Raw genomic sequence first — 19,889 nt, 5'->3', positions numbered from 1 at the left:
ATCCAAATGGCATTTAGAATTGAAAACAAATATACGTACAGCGTATTTACTGAAGGCTAGAGTTCAACCTGAATGACAACCCTCATTGAACTTATGATTAAAAATCATATGCAGGCTCCACTGACAGCTGAGAGAGTTTATCCAGTGAGTATTTGAACCGTGCAGACAAGAAGGTCCCAGGTTTGATCCCCAGTCCATGGTGAATTAGCTAATCTCACCCAGGGGGCAGTGAGGTGCTTCAATTAGAAAGAACTTGCATTTATATTGCACTTTTCACCACCTCAAAACATCCTAAAGCACTTTACAGCCAAATGGCTATCGTCACTGTTGTAATGTAGGAAATGCAGCAGCCAATTATGCACACCGCAAGATCCCACAAACAGCAATGTGAAAATGACCAGATAATCTGCTGTTTTTTTCAGTGGTGTTGGTTGAAGGATAAATATTGGCCCAGGTCTCCCCTGCTCTTCTTCAAAATAGTGCCATGGGATCTTTTACGTCCACCTGAGAGAGCAGACGGAGTCTCGGTTTAATGTCTCATCTGAAAGACAGCACCTCTGACAGTGCAGCACTTCCTCAGTACTGCACTGGAGTGTCAGCCTAGATTTTGTGTTCAAGTCTCTGGAGTAGGACATGAACCCACAACCTTCTGACTCAGAGGTGAGAGTGCTACCATTGAGCCACAGCTGACACCTTGGTTTCAGTGCCACTGCATTAGGAAGGAAACCAAGTTTCTTGCTGCTGATGTTCAGCAACCCTTGCTCAAAGTGGGCATTTGCAAAGAGTGGGTGAGGACAGGACTGGGCTCGGCTGGGACGCCCCACAGCTCCTAGTCAAATAGTCTGCCAGCACTCACCCTGAAGGCTCACACATGAATAATAGCAACCTAGGCAAAGTGAAAATGTAATCCTGTCCTCCAGAAAAGGAGAGGGGAGAAAAAGCAATGTGGTCTATGGTTTATAATTATGTTGGTCTATGCATAATGTGTGCTTTCAGAGATATATACTATTGTTACAAATTCTTAATACATTCATCTATCAATTACAGTTCCAACGTCCCCACCGACCTTGGATTCAGATGAGTGTGACGAAGATTTCGGAAACTGCCACAGTGGAACAGGTGATGGCTTCGACTTTACAGGTGCATAAATCATCCTCCTAACACCATAACTGTAACCTTCCTCATTCCCTTCCTGTGTGCTCTGCTGTTAATAAGACAAAAATCATTAAAACACATTGCCTCTCACCCAACTAATAAACAGCTTATCCTTACAAATCTGCAGTCATCAACACCTTCTTTCAAACTAATTGGGACTAAACCTTTAGTATTCATTCTCCCTTATTAGGAACTGTAGCACCACTTTGGAAGAATAAATAAACAAGCAGTAAACTGACAGTGAAGCATTTGGTGCAGGTTTACCATCAATGTGTGGACTGGATTAGTATTGCAGTCAGTGGAGACGAGCAGTTCTGAGTGAGCCCAAATTCACATTTGGAGCTTTGTCTTTTAGATCTCTGATCTGAATTTCCATGGTCAGACTCCTCTAGAGTGAAATCAGATGTGGGCGGGGGACACAAAACAGGCAGAATCGCATTTGCCTACTGTTATACGACACACCTGATATTCAGTTCTAATGAAGTAACTGGAACGGAATGTTAGCCAGAGCGTATAACAGGCGTCCTGCGCGATACCACCTGTTTTGCGTCCCCGCCCGTATCCAATTTCACCCCCCATAATGTCAAGTGCACTTCTAGCAAAGCTTCAGCTCCTTTAAAATCCACATTTTGTGTAACAACCCCCCACAAACTTGCACTTACCAGTAACGATATTGTCTGACATCTGCATTGTTCACTCAATTTGGATCAGTTTGGACCATGGAGCTTAATCCTGGCAAGATAGTTAGTTCTTTATTAATTTTCAAGTTTGTGCTTCCAGCCCACACCAGTGTCACATCCGTGAGACCTCCCTCTAATCTGCCTTTGTTAGTTGTCTCAAATTGCACCCTGTTTTCATGTCCCCCCCCCCCCACCAATATACAAAACGACAATCGCAGGTTCTGTGTGTTGGTATTTCTGTCAGGTACAGAGAGATTTTTATGAAAGGGTTAGGGTTTTTGGATAACAATCAGGAGTGGGAACCCTGGCTGATTTTTTTTCTTCTCCTTCATTTGGGGCTCTGTGTCTGCAACCTAGGCTATGGACACCTTTCATGTTGACAACCCCTTGCTTTTTTTTGCAGTTTCCCTGCTGTTGGGTAAAAATCTCTCCTCATCTGTGAAATGAAGACTGACAGAAACTTGGGTGGATTTAATTTTTTTTTTAGTGCTGTAATTTTGAAGGTATCACTTTGCTGGCGGGCATGTTGGTAATCTGGCAGCTGACAGCGGTACTGTATGGAAGCCAGAGCAAGTTATTGAAGCTGCTTATGGTGTTATTCCTGCAGCTATATGGAGAAATAATCTCCAGCCGACTAGAGAGCAATTCTATGTTCAATATATATTTCTTTTATGGGAATATTTTTTAACAAGTTACAGTTTTGCTTGAGAAGGGCCAGTACTTTAAAAATCTGGTGCCAATTCTTTCTAACTAAAGGCGTAGAAACATAGGGGTTATTTCAAAATTCATGAGCAGGATCATTGATGTTTCAACAAGATCACAGAGTCTCGGAGAAGCTGTTATTTTACACCATGTACAAATAACCCAGTGATATTTTTGCGACAAAATTACTTTTTAATAAGAATTATGTCATTGTTTTACACATACCTATTCAGAACATTGGAATGAGTTTTCCCTCCTACTTTGCACTAAAATAAACAGGAAAGCAAACAATTGGGTAGGTTTTTAAAGATTTTCGCTTTTTCCATTGGGCTCCTCTCCTAATTCGATGTGATAAATAATGTCTGTAAGAGTGCTAGAAAATGCAGTTTTAATCTCCAGAAGAACCCCCCCCCCATCACTGAATCCTTCCCCAGTCAATTACTCCCTTCCCCTGCCACTTACATTTATATTCCCTCTACTCAGTCAGTCTTTGTTTCTATGTATGGACCCAGTCCGTCACATTAGATGCAGATATTGAATCATCCACTAATAATAGAACTGGGACTGCGAGAGCTCAGAATTCATGTCCACAGTGATCCTTAACTTTTACTAACAGGACGATCCTCATCCCCTTTCTGCGCTGTGGTTATGTCATACAAGAATCAGATAGCATAGAGATGAACCAAAGATTGGTAGCTGAGCACTAGATGATGTGACACCAAGCCATGGACCCAACCCCCATATGTGTGCTCTTCAACTGATTTGTGATCTTATTCCTGTTTCGCAGGTGGCAACGCTGCTGTAGGAACAGAGGAACCAACGTTACCTGAATTACCAGGTATGGAGAATGTTTGGTCAAAGTTAATGTTCAGATAACAGGTGGGTTCTGGCATCCCCTTAGATAAGCATATTGGAAGGTTGGGGTTTTGAAGGACATGATAGCAAAGTGAGAAGGGCACAGCAGAAACGACAGTCCCCAAAAATGTCTCCCAGGACTGAGGGAAGGTTTATTAGATATTGCAAAATCTTAACATAACTGCTTAGAGATAAAATCCCCAGACCTTGGAGGGCGAATTTTCTTTGAGCTTCTCCCACTCCGCTGCCGTAACCTCAGCAGAAATTTGGCGGAAACCAGCTTTATATGCGTGAACGAGGTTTCCGCTGAACTTCAGCAGAGGTTACAATGGCGGAGTGGGAGAGGCTCTGGGAAAGTTCACCCCCTGCTATAAGTGTAGGGTCAACTCTCTCAGTTTTGGGCACTCAGTGTCAGCATCAAACACTGGCAGGGTAGACACGGTATGGGTCAAAGGCTGAGCAAAGTTCTCCTTGCTCTGCCGCAACAATGAGCCTTATTTAATTCCGATCTCAGGAAAGCAACCCCTGCAGGACTAGGTCAGTGGTTCCGATTCATAGATCTATTTATAGATATAGGAGGAGCAGAAGACCTGAAATGCCCTGGTGGTGAAATAGCGAGATTCATGTTACTATGGTTACGGACTCAACTGCTGTTGGATACTCAAACTTGCTAATAAAATATTATGTGACTTTCACTCGTCTTTAACCAGGTTTCTAGGAGGGAAATTATGGAAAACTAAATCTTCTCTCTCCTTACTCCATGGAAGCACATCCCCTGTTTGTCAAAGTGTAAAATGTCAGACTCCCTGGAAGCTGCCAATTGCCACATTTACATCCATGAGATATGTGGACTTTAAATCATGTTGGCTCAACCAAATGTGACTTACTTCAGTATAAATGGGTAATGCATTAAATTTAATCCTATGAATGATTCCATTTGGCACTGGTCTAGTTGATTTATCTGATGCCTACGTGTGTAAACATTTCTGAACATATCCAAAATCAGCGACCACCAAACAGTATAATGTTAATTTACCGTGTATCAAAGTAAAGCTATTTCCTATGGTAAGTCTGATTTATCTCTGAACGTAAGTGCGGTGAAAAAGCCTGTGGTCAGTTTGCCTCTGTGTCCGGCTGATGTGCTGAGCGTTGGTGAAGTGGGGAAGGTGAATGATAGAATAGAGAGAAATAAAAACAAAAAAATGCATTTTACAAAAGCTGGGATGAATAATGAAGCCACTGTGAGCTTAAATATTTCTGTCTATTTTGTACAGAATATAAAGCGGTTAAAGTGATCACACATCTTTTTGTGTGGAGTGAATTACTTTTCCAACTAACTCTTCAGAAATTCAGAATTTATTTCTGTGATTTTAATTAATTGAATATAAAAGGGACCGAAGTCAGTGCTCCATTAGCTGCCACCATATTGGCTTTGTATCGTGCTATCACTGATCATCAGCACAAAGCCACTGGCAACTCCGAAATAAACTTTGCTGGATTGGTGAAAACTACATAAGTCTTCCCAGCTACTGATGTTAGTGAATCTGTCAATTTGACTGCGGGGTAGCCGCCAGCTGTGTAAATCCAGTGCGGCAAAACCTGGGAGCACCAATGTGGCACGAAATCAATATAAAAGCAGCCACTGTCAATCTCACGTTTCCCTATATCAGGGTGACTCACCAATGTTTTCTTCAGGGCCTCTTACTTTCATGCTTTCTCTCTGTACTGCCAGGCTGTAAAGTGAGGCACAGAGACATAAGGATAGAAGTTACTACCATCGATGTTATTAAATGACTACTTAATGCACTCATATCAGATTCCTCTCTCCGCTGTGTTACCAGAGGTATTAGTCCAGTAACAGGTCTTCTGAGGGCCACAGTTGAGGGTGAGATGGACCGTAAGTTACTCCAGGGCCACACTGTGTGAGTACCACTGCCTAGATGAGCACGTATTTTTCTTTATCCTTTTAACGTTTAGGGCAGGCCGCTATCCTTCTTCTCCTCATCTTCCTCAGCCCATCTGTGGGTATTGTTTTTTAGGCAGGGGAAGGGAACCTGAATTAGATTTAATGTAAGGAATCTTACAACACCAGGTTATAGTCCAACAGTTTTATTTGAAAATCACAAGCTTTCGGAGGCTTTCTCCTTCGTCAGGTGAGCGAGTGTACCTGACGAAGGAGAAAGCCTCCGAAAGCTTGTGATTTTCAAATAAAACAGTTGGACTATAACCTGGTGTCGTAAGATTCCTTACATTTGTCAACCCCAGTCCATCACCGGCATCTCCACATCATAGATTTATTATAGTCAGTATCTTAACTGAGAACATATGATCTCTGTTTACAGCAACACTATGGGGGTCATTTCAACCTAACCCACCCAAGGGGAAACTGACAGGTTGAAATCGGCCGCCCGTTTTACATTCCGCCCGATTTTACTTTCCATTGAATCCATTGATTAAAAAAAAATCTAATCAGGGAGACTAACAAGATGGGCTGGAAGAAGAGATCAAAAAAGATCTAAAGACATTTAAGATAGAAAGGAGGGAGATAATTGATAAACTAATCAAACTTAGAGAGGATAAAACCCCTGGTCCGGATGGATTGTATCCGTACATATTGAAAGACGTTAGGGAAGAGATAGCAGAGGCACTATTACATATATATAAAAATACATTAGAAAAGGGAATAGCGCCAGAGGACTGGCGGAGAGCTAATGTGAATCTTATATTTAAAAAGGGAGATAGAACCATTCCAGGGATCTATAGACCAATTAGCTTAATGTCAGTGGTAGGAAAGATAATGGAATCCTTACTCAAAGATGTATTATAAAAACAGCTAGAAACTGAAAATATAATAAAGAATAGTCAGCATGGATTTCAAAAGGGAAGGTCCTTTAGACTCTTATTATCCAAGCAGTATGTGGCCCCCTTATTCTTCCTACCAAAATGTAATCCCTCTCACTTGTATATATTGAAATTCATTTGCCAATTGCACGCCCATTCTGCAAGTTTATTAATGTCTTCCTATATTTTGTCGCAGTCCTCCTCGGTATTAACTTGACCAACCTTATTTCATTCTTTGAAGAAGTAACAGAAAAGATAGGCAAGGGTAATGCAGTACATTTAATATATTTGGATTTTCAAAAGGCCTTCGATAAGGTACCACATAACAGACTCATGAATAAGGTCAGAGCATGTGGAGTCAGGGGACAAGTAGCAGAATGGATGGGAAGTGGTGTTCCATAAGGATTGGTGCTGGGACCACTCTTGTTCACCATATACATAAATGATTTGGACTCAGGAATCAGACGTACAATTTCAAAATTTGCGGTTGACACCAAATTGGGAAGTATAGTTAATATCGGAGGACTGCGACAAAATAAAGGAAAACATTAATAAACTTGCAGAATGGGCGTGTAATTGGCAAATGAATTTCAATATAGATAATTGTGAGGTATTACATTTTGGTAGGAAGAATAAGGGGGTCACATACTGCTTGGAAATTAAGGGCCCGATGTTAGCAGGGCTGCGGGTTCTCGGCGGGTGGGCTATCGGGCGCGTGGGTAACGCGCCCGGTGAAATTAGTGGGTTTCCCGCGCGATCGTAGCAGGCAAACCACTAATTGGATCCACTTACCTGCTCCTCCGGGTTCCCCGCTGCTGATCTGCGCGTCGGGCGGGCTGCGCATGCGCAGTAAGATCTGTCAGCTGGAGGCGCTCTATTTAAAGGGGCAGTCCTCCACTGACAGATGCTGCAACCAATAGCAAAGATGACTGCATGGAGCAGCCCAGGGGGAAGGCTGCTCCCACTTTAATGATGCCTCACCCCAGGTATCAATACATGGGGTGAGGAGGAGGGGGATGACAGAGATCTTCCACCAAGTGGGCGGGAGGAAGCGGCCCGCCTCTGCCACCAGGAAGGCCTGGCTCGAGGTGGCAGAGGGGGTCACCTGCACCACCAACATATCGCCCACCTGCACACAGTGCAGGAGGCGCTCCAATGACCTCAGTAGGTCAGCCACAGTGAGTACACGTAGTCTTTCCCCTACACTCCGTCTGCCACAGCACTGCCCCCACCCCACATCTCCTTCGGCACTGCCAACACTACTCTGTCACATCACCCCTCATACCCACTCAAACCTCATCCTCATCTTACCTGCACCTACTCACCTCGCCAGTACTCACCCCGCCACTACCACGCAACCCAATCCTCATACAATCTCATGGCTCTATCCCATACTCACCCTCTCATGCATCTCTCTCACGGCCAGCCTCACTCAACCTGCCACCACCTGTGCTGCAGCCACAGGGCATGCATCACATATGTGCAGTAGGCAGCGTAAGGCAAACGTGTCGTGAGCATGAAGGGGATGCACAAGGGTGTTTGAGGGTTGGTCATGGGTGTTACTTATATTGAATTTCAGAACAACTCACATCACACATTATATTGGCACCACTACTGCCATGTCTTCGCGAATCCTGTCTGGTTTGTGCAATAATGCCCGCTCCTGGGTATCACTATGGGGACCCACCACTGATGCCACCCATTGTGTCACTGCAGAGTGGGTGTAGGTGTATTTGCAGGGCTCTTCTGCGCAGACGACTGAGAGACATCGGCGATGACCCTGGTTGCACGCTGGAAGGATGCGGAGGAGAAGTTGTTGAGGGCAGTGGTGACTTTGACAGCGACAGGTAAGAAGATGGTGCTCGGGCCAGCTGGGAGCTCGGCATGAAGGAGGCTGCAGATGTCCACGACTACATGTCGAGTGACTCTGAGCCTCCGTGTGCACTGCTGCTCAGAGGGGTCCAGGAGGCTGAGCCTCGGTCTGTGGACCCTGTGGCGAGGGTGGTGCCCTCTGCGACGCATCTCTCTCTGCGGTAGCCCTCCCTCCTGCTGTACAGGTGGATGTGTCACAGCACTCTGTTGTGGAGCTCCATGTGTCAGTGGTGGATGGCGTGGCCGGCGAGGCTGGTGATGTTGTTCGCCCTCCGAGGAGGTCATGACTGCAGCTACTGCGGCCCCCATCCGCAAGATGTACATCTGAGGGGGTCCGCAAGGTAGGTACATGTCTCCGGACCCCGGGGTACGTATGCAGGTTGGTGCCTTTGACTGTCAGGAGGAGGGTGGTGGAGGCCAAACTTTGCCCCAAGTGACAGAGTGGCCTCCTGCAATGGGTGAGGGTCTCCCCCCCACCTTTCAAATGGACCTTTGCAGCTGCCACAGGCTGACGGCTGCAACACGTCCATTCGAGCTGGGAGTGTTTCCCCCAGTATGGGAAACAGTCCCAGCTCGAATGGACGTGTTCTGTGAACTCTATCAATCCCACATAATCCCTTAATCAGGTCAGTTAATGACCTGAAATACCTAAATAAATATTGTCAAGTGGCATCCCGCTGGCTTTAATTGCCTGCGGGATCCCCACCAGCGGGGGCTGCGCGCGCACGCCGGCGCGTCAGCGGGGAACCCGGAAGTGCACGGGTTCGGGGCGGGCTCCGGTACCGCGCCGGGATTCTCCGATTTTCGGAGCCCCCCCGCGGGCAACGCACCCGATAGCGGGTGCTAAAATAGAGCCCTAAGAGTCTAAATGGGGTAAAGGAGCAGAGAGATCTGGGGGTACAGATACAAAAATCACTAAAAGTAGCGACGCAGGTTAATAAGGCCATAAAAATAGCAAACCAAGCACTGGGGATCATTTCTCGAGGGAAGTTATGTTAAACTTGTATAAAACCTTGGTTCGGCCACACTTGGAGTACTGTGAACAGTTCTGGTCTCCATATTATAAAAAGGATATTGGAGAAGGTGCACAAAAGATCTAACTCTATCAATATACGTAAGTGTGAGGTATTACATTATGGTAGGAAGAATAAGGGGGCCACATACTGCCCCCATACATGTATGCTGATAGTTTTAGATGAATTAGGGAGGGAGGAGGCTTGTGTGGAGTATAAACACTGGCATGAACCTGTTGGGCCGAATGGCCTGTTTCTGTGCTGTACATTCTATTTAATTCTATGTAATTCTATTGCTGATCTATCAGTAAGCTTGCCATGACTACCATTTATTTTGTTATCTCAGTCAGCAGGGCTGAATTTGCTGAGTGCGTCACGTGTACTGCACTTATGACTGTCACAGAAAACTAAATACTGCAGAAAGCCGAGAGGAGTATAGAAAGTACAGGGATGACGTAAAAAAGGAAATAAGGAAAGCAAAGAGAGGGCATGAAAAGATATTAGCTAGTAAGATTAAGGAAAACCCAAAGATGTTTTATCAGCACATTAAGAACAAGAGGATAGCTAAGGAATAGGTGGGACCTATCAGGGATGATAAGGGTAACTTGTGTGTAGAAGCAGAGGATGTGGGTAGAGTTTTAAATGAATATTTTGTCTCCGTATTCACAAAGGAAAGGGATGATCCAGATGTAATAGTTAAAGAGGAGAGGTGTGAAATATTGGATAAGGTAAATATAACGAGAGATGAAGTACTAGAGGGACTGGAATCCTTGAAAGTTGATAAGTCACCAGGGCCGGATGGATTGTTTCCTAGGCTATTGAAGGAAGCCAGGGAGGAAATAACGGATGCTCTGAGGATCAGAATTACATAGATCCAATCCTCACTAGATACAGGGGAGGTACCGGAGGACTGGAAGACTGCAAACGTAGTACCATTGTTTAAAAAGGGTACGAGGGAAAGGCCGAACAATTATAGGCCGGTCAGTCTTACCTTGGTAGTGGGCAACCTATTAGAATCAATACTGAGAGATAGGATAAACTGTCACTTGGAAAGACATGGTTTAATCAGGAGTAGTCAGCATGGATATTTGTTCAGGGAAGGTCATGCCTTACAAATCTGATTGAATTCTTTGAGGAAGTGACAAGGAGGATTGATGAGGGTAGTGCATGGATTTTAGTAAGGCATTTGACAAGATCCCACATGGCAGACTGGTCAGAAAAGTAAAAGCCCATGGGATACAGGGAAATGTGGCGAATTGGATCCAAAATTGGCTCAGTAACAGGAAACACAGGGTAAAAGTCGATGGATGTCTTTGCGAATGGAAATCCGTTTCCAGTGGTATGCCACAGGGCTCAGTGTTGGGTCCCTTGCTGTTTGTGGTATATATTAATGATTTGGACTTGAATGTAGGGGGCATGATTGGCAAATTTGCAGATGACACAAAAATTGGCTGTGTAGTTGATAATGAAGAGGATAGCTGTAGACTCCAAGAAAATATCAATGGGTTGGTGGAGTGGGCGGAAAAGTGGCAAATGGAGTTCAACCCGGAGAAGTTTGAGGTAATGCACTTAGGGAGGGCAAACAGTAAAAGGGAATACGCAGTAAACGGGAATATATTGAGAGGGGTAGAGGAAGTGAGAGACCTTGGAGTGCATGTGCACAGGTCTCTGAAGGTGGCACTACAGGTAGATAAGGTTGTGAAGAAGGCATACGGAATGGTCTCCGTTATTAGCCGAGGTATAGAATACAAAATCAGGGATGTAATGATGGAACTGTATAAAATGCTGATAAGGCCACAGCTGGAGTATTGTGTGCAGTTCTGGTCACCACATTACAGGAAAGACGTAATTGCTCTGGAGAGACTTCAGAGAAGATTTACAAGAATGTTGCCAGGGCTTGAAAATTGCAGCTCCGAAAAGAGATTGGATAGGCTGGGATTGTTTTCCTTGGAGCAGAGGAGGCTGGGGGAGACTTGATTGAGGTGTACAAAATTATGAGGGGCCTAGATAGAGTAGACAGGAAGTACCTGTTTCCCCTAGCGGAGAGTTCAAGCACTAGAGGACATAGATTTAAGCTGATTGGCGGAAGGATTAGAGGAGACATGAGGAAAAACTTTTTTACCCAGAGTGTGGTGGGTGTATGGAATTCGCTGCCCGAATTGGTGGTAGAGGCAAGGACCCTCAACTCTTTTAAAAAGTACCTAGACCTGCACCTAAAATGCTGTAAGCTGCAGGGCTACAGACCGGGTGCTGGAAGGTGGGATTAGAATGGGCACCTGGTTGTTCTTCGAGCTGGCGCAGACACGATGAGCTGAATGGCCCCCTTTTGTGCTGTATCTCTTCTATGGTTCTATGGTTCTAACCTCCCTCTCAAACAGCTGGTATTTTTGGTTCCAAGAGCATGGTGTGGGCAGAAAACAGGAACAGCTATTTTGCTGTTTCTGCACTTTTTTCTGTCCACAAAATGGACAAATAAAATCTAATGCTCTGTAAGAGGAATGCTGGTCCAATGTAACAGGAAACTTTTCAAAAGAAAAGGCCCAACAGATTATACAGATTTTTAAGAAGTGGGAGGAGCGTGGTGATGGTTTTTAGAGAGGAAGCTCATGTACAAAAGAGACTGAGAAAAGATTGACAGGGAGTTGACCTCGTCAACTACCCGGCATGCTGGGTCCTTGGTAGAGAGAGAAGGGTACATTCTGATCTTGAGAGGGCTTTCATGGTCCTGACACACTTCAAGCACAGAACACCTGCTGGCTGGGCATTGTCCTGAAGAGCCGTTATCAGAAGGTTCCGGGGTCTTTAGATCATTTTGACGGGGGATCGTGCAAAAATGTATTACTCATCTGCATGTTCTTCAGCCTGCCCCTGGCACTGCTGCGGACCCACTAGTCCACGAGGGTCTGGTGAACAGGTCACTGCATCAAAGTTCTTCAGGCACCCCTCCACTGAGGTGTTAAATAAGTGTATCTGGAGGAAGAATGAGATGGGAGCCGGGTATGCCTCCTCCCATCTCGTTATAATGGTGAGTGTGTGCCTGCATCTGTCACATTGACAGGGAAAGCCCCAGGAAATTCCAGGGCAGCATAATGAGGGCAGAGATGTGATATAACAGATCTCCTCTCCATTTTCCTCTTCCCTGCCCCTGGGGAACGCCGATTCCCTGGATAGGATCTCTGATGCAGCGGTACATTGTTCCTATTATTTAAAGTAATTGGGACGGTAGCTCCTCGCACAAATAAAGGGGAAGGAATGTTCTTTTTTTTACAACTTATTGAAAGACAGAGGAGGAGATTCATGCTCGTCCTTATCTTTCACATCAGACTGGCAAGTTGGGTCAGCAGTAGTATAATCACCCATGGAGTCTTTCAGACAGATTGGGCTGATTAAAGAGCAGACTGAACGAATATCTCTGTTATTCATCAACACCAAAAACATCTGCAGCAGCTGCTGTTCAGTGATAGAAAACTGATCATCTCAGATGATCATTTTCAGCTGTTAAATCACAACGGCATTTTCTGAACCTTGTTTATAAATCATTGCAATATTCCATACCATTCCTGAACACCATCTGAGACTCGGGTCCCAGACAATGGAGTTAGCTAAAAGAACAATGGGGCCTCCGTTGCCATGGCTGTGAGATTCTCTTACCCAGTCACTTTCAGTAATGATGGCATCAAAACGGAGGATTTTATTTCTCCACAGTATGTTTGTCAATATTGCTGTTCCAAAGCAGCTGGAATGAAGAAATCCAAAAAAGATGTTTAAATGCTATCAACTTATTAAGAGTAATGTGTGCCATCAAGTTGGAGTGAGTTCAGCTCTCGGGTTGTAATCTGCTCTTAACCAGGCAGAACTCCATTAACTGACATTACAAACTGATGGCCTACAACATCCTGGCATAAGTGCCAGTGTGCACCCGGCCAGGGGTGGGGGCAAGTTCACATGGTCAGGGGGAGGGCCACAAGTGGCATTTTGAGAACGCGTCCAGGGCACTCCTCCCTCTGCCAGTTGAAGAGTCCGGAAACCCCGTCTGAAGCTTACTGGTCCAAGGTGGAGGGGGCGGGGGGGGTGGTGCCAGATACCCACACTTCCCATCACCACCTCCTTCTGGAAAGGGGACAAGATTTCCCCCAGTGGCCCCTCGTGTCAGGCGGCCGGCTATAATTTTTTTAAAAATCGCGCCCCTTATCTCAGAGGGGTCCAGGCCCCGACCCCAGCTTGGATCGCCAGGTAGTCCCCATTCAGAAAACTATTAAAGCATTCTTAAAAATAGATACAAAATATATATTAAAAATATTAAGAGATGATTTCCATTCCCAGTGATATTTCTTGTATTTTTTAAAACCACATACTGCTAGTGCATAGCTCACCATTAAATGTAGCACATGAATGCAAAATAAAGGACCTAGATACAGATCGTGCTACCTTCTGCTGTATACTGCTGGCTGTGTGTCTGCCTGCGTTTCCTTCCTGTGACATTTTAAGTGCGTTTTGAATGATTTACACAACCTCCTCTATCAGCACCTTTCATGGTGCGTGTTGCTCACGCTTCTAGCCCGCACGACACAATGCAGCCAGTAATTCAATCCGACTCAGTTCATTGTTGGGGCATTTTTTTTCGCAAAGGTCTGGTAAGGGTACCACAGGTGGCCGTGGTAAGAAAAGTAAACATTTACACAGTAATAGTAGAATGCTCGAAAGAATGCAGTTTACAATGAGCTGCTACCACTATCTGGCTTCCGAGTAGCACGTGTCACAAATTTTATCGCTGTGCTGTAACTCAATGTTGTCCCCTTTCTTGATCAGCATTGTAACTTAGTGAATGCTAAATGCAACCCGAGTCATTCATTGATACTGATGATACAAACTGACAGAACGCCCAGTTTTCTAATCTGTTCTTGTTCAGTATGGAAATGATAAAGGCCAGGCCCCCTTCTTATAAAGGTATTAAGCCCAGTTTTTCATTTTCCACTGTTTTTTTTTAAACAATGACAATTTTCATTTATATAGCGCCTTTAACGTAGTAAAATGTCCCAAGGTGCTTCACAGGAGCGATTTTCAAACAAAATTTGACACTGAGCCACATAAGGAGATGTTAGTACAGGTGACCAAAAATTTGATCAAAGAGGTAGGTTTTAAGGAGCGTCTTAAAGGAGGAGCGAGAGGTAGAGAGGCGGAGAGATTTAGAGAGGGAATTCCAGCGTTTAAGGCCTAGACAGCTGCAGGCATGGCCGCCAATGGTGGAGTGATTAAAATCGGGGATGCGCAAGAGGCAAGAATTGGAGGAACGCAGAGATCTCAGAGGTTGTAGGGCTGGAGGAGGTTACGGAGATAGGGATGGGGTGAGGCCATGGAGGGATTTAAAATCTGGAACTGGATTTACCGATTTAACAGTTCACTGTACTTTCTTTAAAATTATCGTCTAAAACAATGCTGTGAGACTTTTATCTAACCTGTAAATCTCTTCAGTTGTACTCCATTTACTTAAAGCTGTATGACACCACCATTTCATTTTCTTAGTCAGCCTCCTGCACTGAAAACTCATCATTAAAATCAGTAGGTGGTGTCTTCATGGAATTGTGTTCATCGACAGGATTGGTAACACTGTGGAGCTTACAGAGACTGTCACCATTTTGGGGGAAAGGGCCCAGAAAACCCATGTTTATTTTTCATCATGTCGTGCCAAAATGAAGCCATTATGTTTTATGGCACTGATTGGAATGTGTCTATAAACAATAGCTGTAAAACTTGCATAAACACGGTACGGGGTGCTAGTGTCCCTTTATACCGAGGGTCCATCTGACTCGATATTTTTCAAATAGTGGACATTGGCACTGAGACGATCGGATTAGATTTAGGTGATTTTGCAGGTTGTATGATTTGGTTTAGATGTTAAAATTCCATTTTTGACGACCAAGAATTTTAAAAAGGCCACTTAGCTCATCCTGCTCATTTCTGGACTGTTTTGTTTTTAAATCAAACACGTGGCACTTGCACTCTTGTAGGCTTTTAAGGGATATGGAGAAAAGTCGGGGAATTTTCGTAATTGTTATCAAACAGATAAAGAGCTGCTGTGGTTAGCAAAATGGCAGAGCAGGCTCGATGGGCCGAATAGCCTATTCCTGACCTTATTGGTGAACTCTGCCTCCTGTACCATGAAACTAACTTTCCTCCACACAATAAGGAGTGGAAGCAGAAGAAACCCAGTTAATAGGATGACAGGAGAATCAGAAATATGAGCAGCAGCGAAACTAAGGCCCGTTGTATAAAATGAATCTCCAATCTGCAGAATAAGAGCTTCCTAATTATGAAATAATCATCCCGCACTGTGACTTGGTTTTGCCAGCGCCAATGGCTAAATGTCACAGTTGATTTTTAAATCAATTACATTCTGGTATCTTGCACAACGCAGGACACTTGAGAGCTTTGGCAGTATGTGTAAGATGATGTATTTGCTTATCTTTAGAACAGTCGGTCAACCATGTGGCTGTGACTAGAATCACTGGCTCCAGCGTGACAGCACATAATTCCAATGCTAAACAAAATCAGCAGACATTACAACTGTATCTCGATAATAAATGGGTTGGAGGCTGATTTTCTTCCTTGAGTTAGGAGCTTTAGAATTAAGTAAAGCGGTGGGGTCATAAGGCTTCAGTCACCAAGAAGGCTGAGGTACGCAAAAGAGAGTGATCTTCTAAAAACAGCAGAAGAGACACAATAAACAAATCCCCATTGAACAGTACCTTATGTACTATACTCCAATCTCTAAGACAACACATGTTCTTTACCCCACTTCTAGCAGAGAAACCACATTGAATTGCATCTTTAAAATGTAAATTTTGAGTGGCCCCCACAGACAGTGCCAAAAAGCTGCTGTGCTGTATTGTGTCTTAAGGGATACAAATTTTTATATGACATGGGAGGCATCTTACATTATGTTATAACATTTAATTCAAAGTTCTATCAACAGATTCAATCAAGTTTAAAATGTCAAGTTCCTCTTGTTATTTGTAAAATTTAATAAATACAGTTGCTACATTTCCATTGCAAGTTTGGAGCCTAATAGGGAGCAGGATAAGGCTAGAGTATGGACTGGGCTGAGGGTTATACTTCTGATATTTTCATTGCTGCTGATGAAAATTCATTGAAAAGCTCGATGAAAGATACGTGCAGATCATAACACACATCAGTTGAGATTGCGCTGTGCACTATTAGTAATAAATGACTTTAAATAGGTTAATGTGTTTTCAGACAGAGCAATTTTATATGGACACGTTACTACGTTTGGTTCCATAGACGCACAGCACGATTTCAACCTCAGGCCTCTAGCCTTATCCTGCTCCCTATTAGGCTCCAAACTTGCAATGGAAATGTAGCAACTGTATTACATTTTACAAATAACAAGAGGAACGTGACATTTTAAACTTGATTGAATCTGTTGATAGAACTTTGAATTAAATGTTATAACATAAAGCATGATGCCTCCCATGTCATATAAAAATTTGTGTCCCTCAGTCCATCCCAAACCCTGGTTAAAGTGCAGCTTTGGAATGAAAAGCTTCATCAACTCCAGTAAACTAGTAAAAGTGAAAATGTACCTGAAAGCCAGTGAAGCCCAGCCCACCCAATCTCTTACAAATTGAGGCCAGGTCATTAAAAGGGCATCAGTGTGGCTTGGGAAGTTTCGGCTGTGTTCCTGGTGCAGCCCAATGCAACGTATGATTCCAGCTATCACATTGGGCGTTGAGAGAACTCATACCGCAGCATATGTGGTGTCTGCTGCAGAACGCCACTTTTGATGAGGGGTCTTTGAATTTTAAAGCAAATAAATTTTTGAGTGTAGGTACACTCCTGCCATCGTGCACTCCAGTCTACAAATCCGAGAAAATGATAACTAGGCTCCTTTAAAATGTTCTGAAACTGACTGCAAAATTAGAGACTCGGCCAATAACATCTTAATGCTAACTTCTGAAGAAAGGAAGGCATTTGCCAAAAATGCATGCAACAGATGACCCCATGTTGGCCATAAGTGACCTTTTTTTTGGGTATTTTCAAAGTGCCGCAATATGAACTGAGAATTTTGCTTCAAATGTTGGGTCAGGCCATGGTCAAAAGGCTTTGTGAGGATCAGAAAGCTGCTTGAACCAGCAAGTACAGACAACATCTGTTGATGATGGAAGGGCAGTGACTGGCTGGGCCACACTTTCTGAAGTGAAAATCTGAATAGCTGCAAGTCAATGTATCACAGCATTTAAGGGACTAATTTTCAAAGCTGTGAAATGTTCTGTAAGTTTTTTTTATCTTCGCTATTAGCTGCTGTAGTGCCAGAAGCAGCAATTGTGTGGTTACTGAGAATAAAGCACCACTCCGGGCTCTTTTCAAATCTCAATAAGCAAGACTCACTAGTAATGCAAAGTAGTCTGTCCCATATGTCTAGCTCCTTGTTTCACTTCAAGAAACAACTCTTTATTGAAATGTGCAAGTACAGCCTCGAGTCAATTCACATTCTTCTGGCAGGATATAGTGAAGCTAAGGCTGTGACCTGACTTCCAGCTCTCCACTGCCCCCAAGTGTACAGAAAATGAGCTGTGCTTTCCCCAAGGACATGGATGAGAGATCCTGCTTATTTGGACATTTAAACAAAATACATGCAATTCTCAGCACATTCGCAAAAAAAAAGTCTCATGCCTTCAATTAGTAGGTATTTTGAATATAAATTGCCCATTTTTCATGGCAATTTTCTTTAAGATGTTGATGACAGTTATAATTGAGAGTGTTGAAAATATTCTTTGTGCCACAGTATGTAAATCTAGAAATTATCATTTATGATACTAGTGAACATGCATTTAACAGGTTTGTATGACAATCCTCTGTCCTCTATTTAAGGCAGGCAGTCACATATTTTAAAAGGCTCTCCATGCCTCCGCTGAATAGCAGACATATGAATGTCATACGAACAAGCTCGGCATTTCTCAAATATCACAAATCATTTCTGCCTTACATTTTGGTTACAAGTTTAAATGGAAAATAGAATCATGAACACACAACTCAGTAAAGTTAATGAATTGATCAGTATGGGATGTTTCACGCAGTGTAAAATTGCTGGAGTCTTGCATGTTTTTCTGATTAGGTAAATGTCTGAGACACATAGCAACCCACCAGCTTGCGTATGAGTCTCCAAAACAAGCCAGTGAGAAATCTATACAGAATTTCTGTTTGCCTGATATGAAGTATTCACTCTCACCCCATAAGGCATAAGGTTTCAAACTGCGGTCTCTGGACCCTAGGGGTCCACGGTGGGATCTCAGGGGTCATGAGGTCACCAGATTTCTGCCTCTCTGTCATCAGATTTCTTTGTTTGTTGACTTACCAGCACAGTATACTAATAAAAACAACTTTTGCCGTGACTGCATTGTTGTCCTTTGGTAGCTAACAGTGTCTTTTGGAAGTTAGGCCGGGGCTTCTCGGGAGTGTGTCAATATTTTCAGGGGATCCCCCACACACAGCAAAGTTTGAAAAGCAAGTTGGAGGGACACTCCCTACTTGCCTAAGTCCAGAGAGTTTAGGAGCAGTTTGCCAATACAGGTTTAGGGATCCCCGATTGTGCAATGCTTACGTTTAACCAGCTAAAACACAGCGTACCAGTAAGTTTCCCACATCTTGTTTAGCAAGGACCACCCTACCCATTAGGACACTTCTTTACCGGGTTATCTGTAGCCGAGCAGGAAGAATCCCTGCCCCTAGTAGCAGGTCTAGCATTCCAGATGACTGCTGCAGAAGGTTGACTCCGTTCCAATCTTCCATTGGCAGATATGTCACCAAGGAGCCAACTCATCCCAAAGAGACTCTGCTTACATTTGGGAACGTGTCCAAAAGTTAGTGCTAGGACTGCCGCTAAAGTATATATTACCTGGAAATATCGCCAATCAAATATAAAATACTTAGAAACATCTGGAACATCTGGCTTTGGAATTGATTTTGATCCAGGCCAACCTTCATGTTATATTAATGGCACATTAAATATAATCTATTACTTGTTTAAGAGAAAAATCTACTAAAATACAGATGATATCAGAGATCCTTCATTTTGATTAGTTTGTAGTTGGAGGTAAATCGGTGCTAAATTGTTTTGCAGTTGGCAGCTCTCTGATGGAATTCATTTATTGCTTTTTAAGTTAAATATATCTCTTACGTTGCATAAATTTCCAGAAATGTCTTTTTAATTTGACCAGCAGCTTTCTGGGAAAGGGGTAATATTTCATTGAGTAAAATAAATGAATTATCTTGAGGTAAAGAAGGAGACAGTTTGACTGGTAGAGATATGAAGGGCGGGGGGAGGGTTAATTCCCTCTGCCCAGCAGAAACTGGAGCGGGTAGGGGACCTAAAATCAAAGCGGTAGACTTACCGCTGGTTTTCTGCCCCGTCACCACACACCCTGCCGTTGGTTTAATAGGCGGCTGAGGCGGGAGCCTCACGAATACATTTAAATTGAGATCCTATTACGTAGATAGGAGCCCAATGCCGTTTTACGGTCATACTGAGCGGAGCATTCACCGTGGATGCTCTGCTGGCCAAGAAGTGGAAGCCCTCAAGGATAGGTGAAAAAATTATTTTTGTGGGGTCACAAGTCGGCCTCTAAGTCTCTCATTTTTCTCAATCAGAGCTGCAGCTGTGAAGTCAATAGAAGCACAAACAGTGATTCGTAATCAATTCAACATCTTATATTAAAACGTCCAGTTCGCAGGCTTAATCTAATGTCAATAATGA

At 43.7% G+C, this 19,889-nt stretch overlaps 1 protein-coding gene across 3 annotated transcripts in view; it reads left to right on the top strand.

The window, feature by feature from the left end:
• Positions 1-19,889, top strand: part of nrp1a (neuropilin 1a) — a 165,739-nt gene that overhangs the window by 132,343 nt on the left and 13,507 nt on the right. For 2 of the 3 annotated variants that reach the window (XM_068007576.1, XM_068007585.1), the window contains exons 12-13: positions 1,048-1,140; positions 3,325-3,375. In XM_068007576.1, the coding sequence (XP_067863677.1) occupies positions 1,048-1,140; positions 3,325-3,375 (144 nt within the window). The remainder of the gene's footprint in view (positions 1-1,047; positions 1,141-3,324; positions 3,376-19,889) is intronic. The other variant, XM_068007591.1, reaches the window with a different exon arrangement.

This window comes from Heptranchias perlo, chromosome 2 (assembly GCF_035084215.1).
Source record: "Heptranchias perlo isolate sHepPer1 chromosome 2, sHepPer1.hap1, whole genome shotgun sequence".
NCBI classification, from domain to species: domain Eukaryota; kingdom Metazoa; phylum Chordata; class Chondrichthyes; order Hexanchiformes; family Hexanchidae; genus Heptranchias; species Heptranchias perlo.
The sequence above is the reverse complement of the archived record's forward strand: the minus strand, read 5'-3'. Positions and strand labels throughout refer to the sequence as shown.